The sequence below is a fragment of the Oryza glaberrima genome, chromosome 5, assembly GCF_000147395.1.
Source record: "Oryza glaberrima chromosome 5, OglaRS2, whole genome shotgun sequence".
NCBI lineage: Eukaryota > Viridiplantae > Streptophyta > Magnoliopsida > Poales > Poaceae > Oryza > Oryza glaberrima.
In genome coordinates this window covers 19,347,980-19,362,872 of record NC_068330.1, presented here as the reverse complement: position 1 = coordinate 19,362,872, position 14,893 = coordinate 19,347,980, and the positions used below count along the sequence as shown (strand labels likewise).

The window sequence follows — 14,893 nt, the reverse complement described above, 5'->3', positions numbered from 1 at the left end:
TTCCGTCGGATGCGGATAATAATTCGGATATCCGGTGAACAGTGCTATTCGGATATCCGCAGGACCCATGAGACATACCCCATATCTTTCTAACTCTATAACCTTCAATATACCTTTATAGATTTTAATAGTAGTTTATCTCTTAACACTAGTACATACTATTAATATTATTTAAATTTTAAAAAATATTTATAAATTATACCTTATTTTATATAAAAATTATATATGTTGATATTTGTTTCTATTAGAAGTTGAGTTGGTTTTCGTGTTCCGAGAAAAAATTGTTTCCGTATTCGTGTTCGATCATATTCAATTCTTATTCGTATTCGAGATAATCCGTATTTGTTTCCGTATTCGAGCTATCCGTATTTGTTTTCGTATCCGGTAAAAAATATGAAAACGAATATGATATGAGCATTATCCGTCCGTATCCGCTCCGTTTTCATCCCTAGTCAGCTGTAGCACGAACTCTAAGACGTATTGTGTGTATGATATGTGGGACCATGTATTAATAGTGTAGTAAGCAAATATTGTATGAATTGACTATTATATTGACTCAGGGGCGAAGCCAGGATAAATAATCGCCAGGGTCTAATAACTAATAATACTAACAATAGACTATAGCTTGTAATAATCTAAGGTCCCGCTCTTTTCTCCAAGAAAAGTTGGATGAAGATTAAGATTTTCGTAGCACACTTTTCAAACTGCTAAACGGTGTGTTTCGTGTGAAAACTTTCTGTATGAAAGTTGCTCTAAAATACCATACTAATCCATTTTTCAAGTTTGTAATAATTAAAACTCAATCAATCATATGTTAATACCACCTTGTTTTGCGCAAAAAACTTAATCTTCATCTCATCTTCAGAAGAAAAGAACACCAGACTATACATAAGATGGTACAAAATCAACTATGGCATATTCTTTTTTTTAAAAAAAGTCTTGGTTCGGTAGCGGTTACTTACAAAATCTTGTCTACGCCTCCAAATTCATCACAATGGAGGAATACTGAATTTGTGGAGACGGCTGCCAGCCTTGTGGGCTCACATCCAAACGTTGTCTCATTATGTGGGCTGGGCTGGCATATAATGCATACGAGCTAGCTTAGCTATTTTCTGTTTTGTTGTGTCATTCTTTGTTGTTAATCACAATTGCCTTTAACTAATCAATCTATCGGGGTCTAATGGTATTCTATACCGGGGTCATGGCTGATAAGATAAACAGAATATACGATGGTTGTGGAAAATCGTCGGGGTCTACTGACCCCGACGCTTTGCTGTAGCTTCGCCCCTGTATTGACTATAAATGATTTGAAGCTATTAGTGGGTTGTACTATTACTGTCAGGTCATGCATTCCCCGTCGGGCACGGCACGGCATACTACTCCCGAACCCCTACTGCTCCGGTCCGGGAGTACACGGGACTACGAGAGTTCGTGGCAAAGCTCCGTATCGCACTACGACGCTGCCTGTCTGGCTGGCGTCTGGGCTCTGGCCCTCTGCTACGCATGGCCGCGACTTGGACGGCTGTCGTGTTGCTCTGATGTGTGAATGTACGGTAAGCTGGGCCTGTAAAGTGATTCTAGAACAGAATAAGTCCACCTTGACTCCCTCCAATATAGTTGCAATCTCATCCGTATTCTTGATCTGCAATACCGGATATCTTCATCCTTAGCCTATTAAAACCGAACTAATTTCACTTCCTCAGAGTCTGCTTGGAAGCTCTGTTTTTTGCCTAATACAGATGTAAAATACCAACCCAAATCTTTTTCGAGGGTAAATGTAGAAATGGTGAATGGATGGTCCGTAGGCCAAATATACCTCCGTTTTGGGCCCATTCCGCTGGTAAAACTAGTGTGGACTCAGGAGGCCACATTTTTTTAGACAGATGTTGGGGTCACTGTCGCTCGCAGCCCCCTGCCCTTCCTCCTTACCTCGAGGATGTCGACGCGACAATGCCTCCTTCCCAAGCCTTCCCAAGCCCTTTGTCAAACCCTTCCTCCTCCCCCTTCACGATGCCAGCATTAGCGGCTCTTCCACACGCCGTGTCTCCCCCCTCCCAGATACTAGTGCCATCATCAGTGACTCTTCCTCATGCTGTATCTCCGCTCCGTCGTCACCGATGCCGCCATTCATAGTAAAAAAAAATGAACTGGTGGGTGACCCGATTGACTGGTGGCCTAGGCGGTTGAACCGCGGTTCACATATATACATGTATGATATTATTCCCTTCTATTCACAAGTCCTGCGATAGCCTGATTAGGGCATGGCACTCTGAACTCGCTAGTCATGCACTCATGCATCGATTACTAAATACACACATTTCTTTCCATTTTTGCTAAAAAGAACACCAGCCACAACCAGACATTGATCAAACACCAGCCGATCCAACTAGTCCGGGATCGCTTGCTAACATATCACATTGACTTGGTCCATCTGTACTGACGCAATAGTCTAGATACAAACTATAAGTGTGGACCACATGTAAGTGACAAGAAAAAAAATTAAAAAACCACAGAACCCACTTATCAACGCTCTTCCCCCTCTCTATCTTTTCCCTAGTCAATCTAGTTTCTCCTTCATGCTCGGCGCAACTACACAACTCAGGTTTGGCCCCGATGGTCTTGTTATGGCATCGCCACCGCCGGAGGAGGGAGAGGGATCCGTTGCGGCGGTGGAAACGCGCTAGTCAGGCGTCGGTCCGTAGGGAGCGCTGCCTGTGGTATGAGGAAGAATTGGGCGGGCAGCCTCACCCTGACATCACCGCCAGCGGAGGAGAGGGAGGGATCTGCTGCAGCAGCGGTGGAGGATGTGGTCAGCGAGGAGCATTGCCCTGTGGTAGGAGGAAGAAGGGACGGCCTGTGCGGTGTCCACCGTTGGACAACACCACAGGACGTGGTGGCGAGGCTGGTGAGCACCGTGGCAGCCATTTGCTGCTCCCTCGTCTCCAATCGATTGGGCGAGAACCTTCCAAAAGCTTTGGGAAGCCCACCTGATCGAGCCATGGAGAAGCAGAAGCCAACCCTCGACGGCCCCTCCTTGCTCTAAGCTGCTCCAAGGTCGAGCTCTGCTTGCCCCACGCGCCGCCAGGAAGGAGCCGTCAACCTCACGGCTTGAGCTCTTGCTGGGGTGAGATCGAGGGAGAAGTCGATGCTCGCTACTGCTAGCTCCCTACTCCACCCACCATCGTGATGGTGGGACCTGCTCCGCGCGAGCTGCTGCTCCTTGCTGCTCGGGATGTTTCTGCTGCTACCACTCCTTGCCCGTGGTGGCTACTTCTGCTTCTCCTTGACATGCCAGATCAAGGGCGCCATCTGGAGCTCGAGAACTTCACCCAGAGAGTAACGCGAGGAGCGGACCGGGGAGATAACGGCGATGATCGGCGAGGGTGGAAAGAAAGAAAGAATGGAGGAGGAGGAAGAGAAATGGACATTGACATGTGGGGCTAGTATGCTGACTCTGTTGGTTGGACTAGTCTAACAAGCCACGTTAGCGTAAACCGCTGAGAGAGTTAAACACCAGTTCTAATAGTTAGGGTGTTATAATATCTGGTATTGCGGAAATACAAACAAGATTAAACCTATATGGAGGGAGGGGCTTATTCTTTTTAGAACTGCTACCCAAGCACAAGCCTACGGAAGATGAGGTTTTATGGATAAGAGAATTTTGTTCGGACCAATTACTGTCTCACGGACATAACTGGCCTGGTAATTTGTCTTAAAAAACTAAGGTTACGTTGTTTCCGAAACACAGGGCTGGTTTGGTTTAAAGCTTAAATTAGGCTTACCAATATTTAGTATTTTCAATAGTGTTTAGTGTGTATTTGGTTTGAAGCCAAATTTTGACATGCCTAAGAAAATATGTCATTTCAATAGTGAACTTAGGCTATTTTGGCTTCAATCCAAACACAACTTTATCTTATCAAAATTAAACATACCAAAACTTGCCAAAATTTGACATTGACAGAAATTGGTAAGGCCTATTTAGGCCACAAACCAAACCAACCCACAGTCTTTTTTGCATTTTGTAATGCATTAACCTGATTCTAAACTAACGTCAGTTTTCTTGTTCGTAAGATACAGATGCTTACACAAATACGGGTTTTGATTTTTGAACACATTCACACGTACTCAATCCGTTCTAAAATAAATAAAACTAGAACGAGATGTGATACATAGTGATACGAAAGAACAAGCTTAAATTTTTCTTTAACAACCCGCACGAGACGGTGCGATATTCTATTGATAGAGCAGGAAAAAAAATTACAAGATTACAACCCTGGAGGGTTGTAACCAGGAAAAAGAAAAAAAATATACCACCACCCACGCACCGGCAGCGCCAACACACACGACAGGAGAAGGTTAGCACTGGACCGACCGCTGCTAAGCGTGACCGGCCGCCGCTAGACCAACAAATGAACACATACGAGATCGCCCTACAGCAAGGGGGTGCCAAAACGGCGTCTTCAAGAAAAGAAGCGACGGAAAACCGCCGCCGCCGTCCGTCAACGCTCAAAGGAGCCAAGACTGGGCTTTCACCCGGCAACCACCCTTGAGGGGTGAGACAACACGACAACACCCTCAGGAGGGGGAATTAACCATCGTTGTCGGTCCGGCAAAGACCGGGCTGGGTTTTCACCCGCCGCTCCCCACCTGCGAATCCACGGCTGACGCACCAATGCTCCACCACCACTCAAACTCTGCCGACATGTGGGGCCCCTGCACCAATGCCCCCCCTCCCGCCGGCCAACCTTCGTACGCCGAAGACCATGCCACACCCACCAGCAGCTCCACCACGCACCGAGGTCGCCTCTTCCACCGCCGGCCGCGCTTCTCGCGCCAAGCCAGCCTCCTCCACCGGACGCGCCTCTCGCGCCAATCCGGCCTCCCTCCATCGGCCGGCCTCTCACGCCAAGCCGACCTCCATCTCCGCCGCTCGCGCCTCTCGCGTCGAGCCGGCCTCCACTGCCATCGGCTGCGCCACTCTGCGTCAAGCTGGTCTTCGACCCCTCCTCCAAACGATGCTGCGCCGATCCGATGTAGCCGTCTGCCACGCCCTCGGCAAGCCGTCCGAGGCCGCCATGCCTCCTCCCACCACTGTCATGGTCACCACCACCTCACTGTCGCCGCCGTCACCTCACACCCGACTCCTTCCCTGCCTCCACTGCCGCATCCGCCGATGTCGCCGCCGCCTCCTCAGTCATGGCCGCCGCAAGCCGGCCGCCGTTGCCGCTGCTGCTGTCATCAGCCACCGACGTCAGCAGCCGCCGATGCAAAACCGCCGCCACCTCCAACGCAGCCGAGGATATGTTGTTTGTTTATTTGGAGATGAAGTGAGCATATTTCAAGGCCAAACGTGAGGGTTAAACGTGAGCCATGGAGATTGGAGAGGACGGTATACCAGCGGCACCAACTCCTTTTTCTAAAGCAGTAATAAGGTTGTAACTTACGAAAGTATAAAAACAACAGAAATGTGGCGAGCGTACCGTCGTACCGGCCAGAAAAATTGAAAACTAAGACACCAGCAGCAAAATCTGGATCCGGTGAAATCGTCCCGTCAGCGTATACTTGTTCCACTTACAGTTACAGACAGGGCATGATAGGATTTGTGCTAGCAAAAACTCGGTTGTCCATTGGGCGTTAACCACCTTATCATGCGAGAGAACATGCCATTTGTTGGAACGTTGGCTTTTGCTATCTGTTACTCTTAGCTGACCGGGCAATGTTGGATGCTGATAAGGACTGTCAGAATTAGGCAGACAATTTCGTGAGCTGACCTTTTGTTTCTTTGTATTTTCCCATTTTTCCCCTCTATCCAATAACACTACTTTGTCATCGTGACATCAAGAACTATTTTGTTATACCTTTTCTCATGCTTCAATTTGTTACACATGTTATCAGCATATTACTAACCAATACACTAAAAAAACACATAAAAAAAACATGATACTTATTCTGTTTGAAGCAGTGTTGATGTTGGTTGGGTATTTTGCACTGTGTTTTCTCCTAGCATGTGTTCGATTTGGAGACGAAGTGAAACAGGTTAGAGTACTCATATATGTTTTTAATTGGATGTAACCATTTATCCTTTTCGTATGAGATAGTCTTGTTTTTAAGAGATGACCCATATGTCAGTGAGAGAAAACTAATTTGAATCGATCCATGAGTTTGTAAGAGACGAGACCAACCTAGATTAAAGGAGTATTCTCTTTTAGGTCTTGTTTGGTCAATTGGCAGTAAAAGGGAATGGAGTAGATTGAGGGTGAATAATCTTAGACTATAATAGGTTTAGAATAAATCTCTTTCATATCCTCTTGTAGAAAGGATTAACCAAACGTAACCTCAGATATAAACTCATTCAACCGGTCGCTGAACCAAACACCCTCAAAGGTAGAGCACGCCTCGTCTCACCCTGCCTCATCCATGACCCAAACGCATATGCTTATAGTCGGGAAACTATTTTGATTACCCGAGGGGAGGGGATATCCCCTCGTTATTTACATGTCACTCAAATGGTTATGAAAAAATAAAATAAAATAAATTGAGAAGATGTATTAAAATGTGATATATCACTCCACAAACATGCAAGTTCAAATTCAACTTCTACGTTCTTGCAACGAAAAAACAAATTAAACTATAGCTAGTTAACGTATATTCAGAGTCAAATTTGATTTTTTTTCGTTACGAGATGTGGAAGTTGAATTTAAACTTGCATGTTTGTGGAGTGATATATCACATGTTAATACATTTTTGATACTTATTTTTTTAAAAAAATTCATAACTATTTAAGTGACATGTAGATAACGATGGGACATCCCCTTAGAGATTGAAATCAACTCCGGCTTATAGTCCTGTGTCTTGTGATCTCACCCTTTACCAATGCTGAAACAAATACTGGGATTCTTGCACAAACAAGCTCAAGAAAATTCATAATGCAAATACACTGGACACAGTATCCTCTGATAGGTCAAAGCTAAAAACCTGTTGACTTCGATAGAAAAAAAAACATACTGGGATTCTTGCACAAACAAGCTCAAGAAAATTCATTATTGCAGTTTTGTCCTTGTAGTAGCAATTGGCATTGGCAACGTAGGAGATTGGGAGGGCCAGGCCACCAGGTTTTGTTGGCATGGCACCAGTCAAAGCTGACCTTTTGCCGTGGCATCAATATTTTCCTATTTCAACATCACATGGGTAACTCTGGCATTTAGAATTTTGACCAACCTACCTCTATCCTAACTGTCACAGCTAAATTCCCACTGGACGCTAACATGTCACAGAACAACCTAACATGTCACTTGTTCTTGCGAGAGATCCAAGATTCCTAGTGCTCTTTATACCCCAAGCCACGAAGTAATTAATCAATACACACCTCTCCATTTGCTGTATAATCCTTCATTAAACCGTCGAATACAAGCATCTCATCGTGGCGTGCAAATTGCCCATCACACCCGGCATAAGCCGTTGCAACCATCGAACATGTACTCTCACGCCACATAGCCCATAGCCTTGCATCTGCGTGTTGCGCAACTAGCAGATCATGCGCTCAAGTGAACCATTGCTTAAAGTCAACAAATGCACGTTTCATTTATATGTACTGCAAGCAACACATCACTTCCGTCCAGACTAAATAAGCCCTGTGCCTCCATAGCAAAAAAAAAAAAAACGACCAGTACCAAATCACCAATAATTTCAACTTTTCAAGACTTATTGGTAATCATTTTTCAATGTATAGTAATTCATCTATACGCAAGTTTAGAGCATACTTCCTCCATCCCAATATAATCATCGTCTAAAAAAAAGGTAGGGACTAAGGACAACAAGACCTTCATCATTCGAAAATTAATCATCATCAATCAAGGTGCTACATCGCTTTATGCCTTGTGAATTGCATTACATTTTAAATATTACATGAAGTTGCACCAACAAAAACTAATATTGGTTAATTCCATGCAACACATTTACTCGTTGCACAAATAATAAACGAAGAGACACTTGTTAGAGAGGACGATTATTTTGAAAAGACCTAAAAATGATCAAACTAAGATGAATGTAGTATTTTTTTTACTAGAACAAAGAAGAAATTAACTCATACTAGCGATACAACATGTAACAAAGACAAAAAGAAAAAAGAAATACATTCAAGCAGACAACCCATGAGTATTCCTATGAATTCCTATGAATCAAAAAAGGGGCCTAAGATTCCTTTCAATTCCAATAGGAATGAAATCCTCTAAAATTCATATGAATTTCCTTTGATTCGAAGTGGGTTTAAGATGTCTGTTCGGTTCCGATTAAAAATTCAATTGAGTAGTAATAAAAAGATAAAACCTTTTACTAAGTATTATATGTATGGAGATTACAATTATGTTTATTTTGTTTAGAAAAATAATAAAAAAGAGATAAAAATAGGTTTTTTTAGGGAGGAATCGGTAATTGAGGCATGACTGATCATTATTCAGTCTGCTACAGCTGCTAGGAGATACAGTATCGATGGCCTTTTTGCTCTGCATCACTGCATGTGGCAGATACTACTATACGGTAGTATTAAAATACGCAAGCACGAATCTGTCTCTTTGCGAGAAGGTTAGCACTGACTTGTCATGTAGCAGCATGATCCGGCCACCCGTCGCTCGGGTCGGTATCCGCAACTAGGACAGGGTATTTGATCTGGACCTCTATCAACAAAACGCCGTGGGGCCTCGTGCAACAGCCGACTCCACTAGACCAGGAGAGTTGCATCTGAATCTTCTACTACATTTCGAAAGGCCGGTCTAACGAAAAGCTTTTGTGGTTTGTGGCTTGTGTTTCGTCATAATTCAATCACGGTGTTTGTTACGTGGACTGAATAAGTTCTAGTAGCACCATTATAAATGCACAAAAATACGGTATACGGCATGAGAAGAGAATGGAAGTATAGAACGATTGCGTTTTTAGAGTAACAGTAGAAGAGAAGAGCAGAGCAGAGAAATTCAGTAAGGGCTGGTTCGGTTTAAGGCCTAAATTAGACTTACCAATATTTGGTATTTTCAATAGTGTTTAGTGTGTATTTGGTTTGAAGCTAAATTTTGGTATGCCTAAGAAAATAGGTCATTTCAATAGTGAACTTAAGCTATTTTGGCTTCAATCCAAATACAACTTTACTTTACCAAAATTAGACATGCCAAAACTTGCCAAAATTTGGCATTGATAAAAATTGGTAAGGCCTATTTAGGCCACAAAGCAAACCAACCCTAAATTAAGAATCTTAACGAGACAGATAAGGATGTCCGGATGGATTTGAGGGTAGTAAACTTTTAGAGCACGAAGTCATGTGTTTTGCTCCACTCCACGTCGTCCATCCAGATCAAACGGCCTCCTCCCAAAAGGTTCAGTTAAAACCCCCCACGACCTTCGTGCTCCATCCTCAACACCCCCCTTTTTTTCATAAAACCCCCTCATCTCTCCCATATTTCCACCATCCATCGCTCTCCTCTCTCGTTTTCTCGATCTCTCCACAACTCCCCCCCCCCCCCCCCCCCCTCCAGCTCTCTCCAAAGTCCAAGTCTCTCTCGGTGCTCACGCCGCCGCCGGCCACCGCCGCCCTCCGTCCGTACACCGCGTGGGCCGCCCCCGCGCAGGTGAGGGAGCTAGCGGCCTTCGTCTGCCGGCGCCGGAGGCGGAGCCAGATTGTTGGGAAACGAGTTTTCCGCCCGCTTCTCTGGTTTCTCGGCGGTGTCTTTTACTCCTGGGGCGGCGATCCCGACTTGGGGATGCGGCGGGCTGTGGCGTGATGTGTGGATCGGAGCATGGACTTGATCGCGTCGCACGGTAGGAGCTGCAGCGGTCGGGGTGGGAGCAGGGGTCGCGCGGCGGGGTGCGGCCATGACGATTTACATAGCGCGGGAGGCTTCCAAGGTTTTCTCTCTGTTTTTTTTTTCGATCTTGTGCTTTTTTTAGTGTGGATTTCTTTGTCGATCGCGTCGTGTGAATTTGCGATTTTTATTTTTTTTCACCTCTTGTTGTGTAGGTATGGAGGAAGGTGACCACGGAGACGTCGGTGGAGCTCTCGCTGCTGCGCGAGAAGTGGGGATTGCTCCTCGCCGGAATTGTGTTTCAGGTGAGCTCGTCAGTTTGTTACTAGTAGTACTAGTTTTCGGTCGTGTGCGTGGAATTACTGATTTCGCGCGTGATGTGGTTATTGCTAGTGGTGGAGTGCGTTACAGAATTTTTATGCCGAGTTGATGAGAGGTTGCCAAATTTGCCCCCCCCCCCCCTGTTGCAACGCGATTTGCACTTTGTTATCGTTGATAATGTTGCCGTTTTGGGGTTTTTTAGTAGCCATGTGATTAGCCTTTGGGGTTTTTTTGGTTGCTAGGCGAGACCTTAAATAGCTATACTAAATCTGTAGTCAGTAACATTTACAAGTGTTCTGTGTTGTATATTGGAGTGCATTCTTTGTAGTCTGTGTAGATTAGGGATTCAGTGCTGCTGTTTCAAGGAATGAATGAATGATGCCCTGGGCACAGATTGCCTTTTCGGTTTTGAAATTGCAATGGAATGTCATAATAAGGAACAGTCCTGCTGTATGCATGGCATGAAAAATTCATTGGCCGTGAGCAGTATAAGAAAATTGAGCGGGTAAACACTTTGTTCAAATGTTTGTCTAGCTAGTGCCGCGCTCTTACATGGTATATGCCATTGTAGAGGTGAATTGTCACCATCTGTGTCGATTGATACTCTTGTATTCATCTGTCTTCTGTTTTCCTTTCTGAGACATGTTAAATCTATCCTCATTGTCTTGTTTTAAAAATTAATATAGGTTTATGTTTCTTTTAACAGTATATCGCCTGAACTATCATGTCATGCATGGAAATAATAGTTACTATGCATGTTGTGAATTTTCCTAGATGTATTCTTGTAACTACTATTACTTTCTCATAAATCCACAATAAAAGTTCATGAGAACTATTTTTAAATGCTACTCAATCCAACTTATTTTGTCTGTGATACAGTCTTGCTGATAGTAGACAGTGTCTTCTGAGTTCTGACCCACCACTCACTGATCCAATCTCTGATTCCTATATTACTTTGACATTTGGGATATAAGTATGCTGTCTCTCTGAACACTAAACAGAATATTTCTGTGTGTGCACTCAAGTCATGTGACTTGCACATTCACAGCATAACGGTTGAAAATCTTGGTCAATAAGTTCATGCAGTTTTAGATCGCAATTCCTAACTTTCATTGGAAGACCATAGTTCTGACAGATCAATATTGTTTGTTGTTTCCTTTTCTTTTTGGTGTGATGGAAATTTTCTGTGTTCAGTTCTCTTTTTTTTTTTCTGCATTTAGTTATATAGGATTACTTATTCTTCTGTGTTTGTCAGTTGATTAATGGATTACTTTGGAGATTCATACAATATTTTGCCTATAATTAGTATATTCATGGGCTGGCTGCTCGAGGAGTGCATTACTTGCATCGACCTGGTCCACTTCTGCAGGACCTTGGATTTATGGCCCTTCCAGTAAGTAAATCACTTATCCTTTTTGCTATCGATTAATTTGCATATGTAACAGCCAATTATTACCGTTGTTTTTAGGAGCTTGGGCAAGACAAAGGTTATCTAAGTGAGAGCATATTTGCTTCCATCTTCGCTTCCTTTGTTTTAGTATGTATCCTTGTACTCTACTTATTTCTGTTTGTTTAATTGATAACTGATAATTTGTATAACCAAGAAAAACTAGATCATTCAGATATCAACACCTAAGCATAAATAAAAAAATAATAGGCGTGATCTATCATCATTCTCTGTTGAGAGATGGTCATATTCCTGGTCATGACATATTGAAGATTATAGTTCCTTTCATGCATTTATGTGATTCCTTTTTATACTGCAACTTATCAAGCTGGGTCTCACAAGTATATTTATGTGCAGTGGACTTTTCATCCTTTTATTTATCATAGCAAAAGATTCTACACTGTCCTAATCTGGCGCCGGGTGCTAGCCTTTTTAGTTGTGAGTGCATTCTTCCTATTTTTCCATTGATATAGTTTATGCATGCCACTGAAAAGTAACTGAATATTTCTTCTTCAGGCTTCGCAGGTTTTAAGAATCATTACGTTCTATTCCACCCAGCTTCCGGGCCCAAACTACCATTGTCGTGAGGTGCCTTTTTCATTTTAGCCAAGAATTTTACATGCACTCTTGCTCTGCTTTTGGACATGTGAAAACTTGTAAACCTGTCAATTACTCATTTTAGCACTCATCCGAAGCTTTTACCTTTATAGGGCTCAAAGTTGGCTACTCTTCCACCACCCAACAATGTATTTGAAGTGCTCCTGATTAACTGTAAGTTTCTATTGTGGTTTGACAGCTGCGCAAGGAATTTTTCCTGATCACACAAGTTCTTTTTTCTTTTTCAGTTCCTCATGGAGTACTTTTTGGCTGCGGTGATCTGATATTTTCATCTCACATGATTTTTACTCTTGTTTTTGTTCGAACATACCACAAATATGGTTCAAAAAGGTATGTTCTTACCAATGTTTTCTGGTTTGAACATTACCAAGTTCTGAGCCCCTGAATATTAACTTTGCCTGAGTGTATTCCTGAACACTAAAATTTAACTGGTGGACCTTTTGTTACAGGTTTGTTAAGCTTCTTGCTTGGTTCATGGCCATAGTTCAGAGTCTTCTTATAATTGCTTCTCGCAAACACTACTCTGTGGATGTTGTTGTTGCTTGGTATGATAAGTTTAGCTCCTTGCTTGTTATTGTCATAATGTGGCCACTACCTCTCTTTTCACATACTTTTCCCATGCAGGTATACCGTTAATTTAGTCGTATTCTTCGTGGACAACAAACTCCCAGGTTATATTTTTGTCACATTTGTTGCCTTACGCCTTTACAGGGATTTGTATGGCAAACACTTTGTAACAAGCTTTGTTGAGATATTTACAGAAATGCCGGATCGTACAAATGGAGTACCTTTGCTTCCATTGAGTACCAGGGAAAAGGATGGCAGGTTGAAGGAGGAGAAAGACAGCAGACTGAAGGAAGAGTTCCATAAGCTATTAAACGGAAACCATGGGGATCCTACTGATCGGGTATTGTAGAAGTCTTCTCCCTATATACTCCCTGAACAAGCCTAGCTTAGTACAGTCAGCCTGTCTATTAGATGAACTTGCCTATACTTTATACTATGCTGGATCCTACTTTCTCCGTCCCAAAATAAACAAACATATTATGAGATGCGATAACCTGCCCAGATCATTATACTAGAATACGTCACATCTCATGATTTGTTTATTGAGACGGAGCGAGTACTACTAAATTTGTTTACAACCCTTGCTAGTTTAATTACTCCCTCCATCCTAATAATATACTACCTCCGTCCCAAAATATAGCTATTTCTAGCACAGTACTTTATCCCAAAATGAAGCTATTTTTCTACCTACCTTCTCCTCTCAACCAATCACAACCATTTTTTTTCACCTACTTTCTCTTTTCAACTAATCACACACCTTATTCAATCATTCTCACCTACTTTCTTAATACCCGTGCCAACTTAAAAAATGCTTACATTTTGGGACGGAGGAAGTACTTCCTAGAATATACTTAGATAATCTGGATTTGACGTAACCTAGTAGCAGCTTACTCCATCCGTCCCAAAAAAGGCAAATCCTGAGTTTCCGTGTCCAACTTTGATTGTCCGTCTTATATGAAATTTTTTTATAATTCGTATTTTTATTGTTGTTAGATGATAAAATATGATTAATATTTTATGCATGACTTGTCTTTTTAATTTTTTTCATAATTTTTTCAAATAAGACGGACGGTAAAACGTTGGACACGGAAACCAGGGTTTGTCTTTTTTTGAGACGGAGGGAGTAGTTTAGTATCGGATTTGACGTATTCTAGTACTACGAGAATCTGGATATATACGTTCAATCTGGTTTTAGGTTAGTATTATATTTTGGGAGAGGGATTACAACAAAAACCTCGATCTTGATTGGAGGAGCCATCTACTAGGCATACTGGAACAAACTGTCCATGCTGCACCTGTCACATTGCACTTTTTTTTTTCTGACGTGTCTGTTTCTATCAATTCAGCGACAGCGCGCGCAGATGAACGGGAGGCACGACGAAGACATCAATCACGCCCACAGCACGCTCTCCGACGCTGCTGTCAATGGTGGTACATGAGCCGCGGCATCTGCTTTCCACCGGGAGTTTGTCTTCTCGCGTCGACCCCGAGGAGAATCCTCTGGGGGCGGATTGAGAACAACCGCCCGGTCCATCTGCATAGTGCATGCACATCCTGAACAAGATTCCAGCGGCAGAGGCAGCATTACACATGGTTTCCTTGTCGATTTCTGCTCATCCACCATCCTGGTACTATAGCATGATCGCAGATAAAACGAATGAAATGAATGGATGATTTGGTGCTCTAATCAATCGGGCGGTAGACGCTATTCAGGAATCAGGATCTTGGCCGCCGTAGTACGTTCTTCGGAGTCACTAGCTGTCGCTGTACATAGTGGCCAGCTTAATCTTTCTGATCAATTGTTTGTTCATTCGTATATTGGCACACTCACCGACGGTTTTGGTTGCCCACCCCACATGCTTTTCGCCTGGAGCGTGTCGCTCACGCGATGTGGCACGGACGCGCACGGCGACAGCGTGGGTGAGCGGAGCGGGAGACCACGTGGCAGCGCTGCCGCTGCGTCGCGCGAACGGCGACGTAGGGGGGCGCAGAGCGATGGTGTGCGCAGCTCGGCTATCCGCGTCGAGGTGGAGGCAACAATCGCACGGCAGAGAGCCTGTGTGCAGAGGCGGATGGAGGATAAAAATTGATCGGGTCACCTAGCGTAAGAAGGGATTACATCGAATCACAACTTAATAACTAAGGCCCTATT

General features: G+C 43.5%; 1 protein-coding gene across 1 annotated transcript; it reads left to right on the top strand.

Moving 5' to 3' along the window:
• Window positions 1–9,629: 9,629 nt before the first annotated feature.
• On the top strand, window positions 9,630–14,557 carry LOC127774956 (phosphatidylinositol:ceramide inositolphosphotransferase-like). The gene is made up of 12 exons (XM_052301251.1): window positions 9,630–9,891; window positions 10,004–10,093; window positions 11,416–11,502; window positions 11,578–11,646; window positions 11,914–11,994; window positions 12,073–12,144; window positions 12,267–12,327; window positions 12,402–12,504; window positions 12,624–12,719; window positions 12,799–12,845; window positions 12,936–13,081; window positions 14,088–14,557. Exons 1-12 carry the CDS (start codon window positions 9,859–9,861, stop codon window positions 14,178–14,180), a joined length of 978 nt encoding a protein of 325 aa, XP_052157211.1. The 5' UTR covers window positions 9,630–9,858; the 3' UTR covers window positions 14,181–14,557.
• The last annotated feature ends 336 nt before the right edge of the window (window positions 14,558–14,893 follow it).

What these genes read in the sequence shown, in the direction of transcription:
- LOC127774956 (XM_052301251.1), top strand. Translation starts at nt 9,859, where the DNA reads ATGACGATTTACATAGCGCGGGAGGCTTCCAAG. An exon ending in TCGCCGGAATTGTGTTTCAG is followed by an intron (nt 10,094 to 11,415) that starts GTGAGCTCGTCA and finishes GCCTATAATTAG; the next exon opens with TATATTCATGGGCTGGCTGC. An exon ending in TCTTCGCTTCCTTTGTTTTA is followed by an intron (nt 11,647 to 11,913) that starts GTATGTATCCTT and finishes ATTTATGTGCAG; the next exon opens with TGGACTTTTCATCCTTTTAT.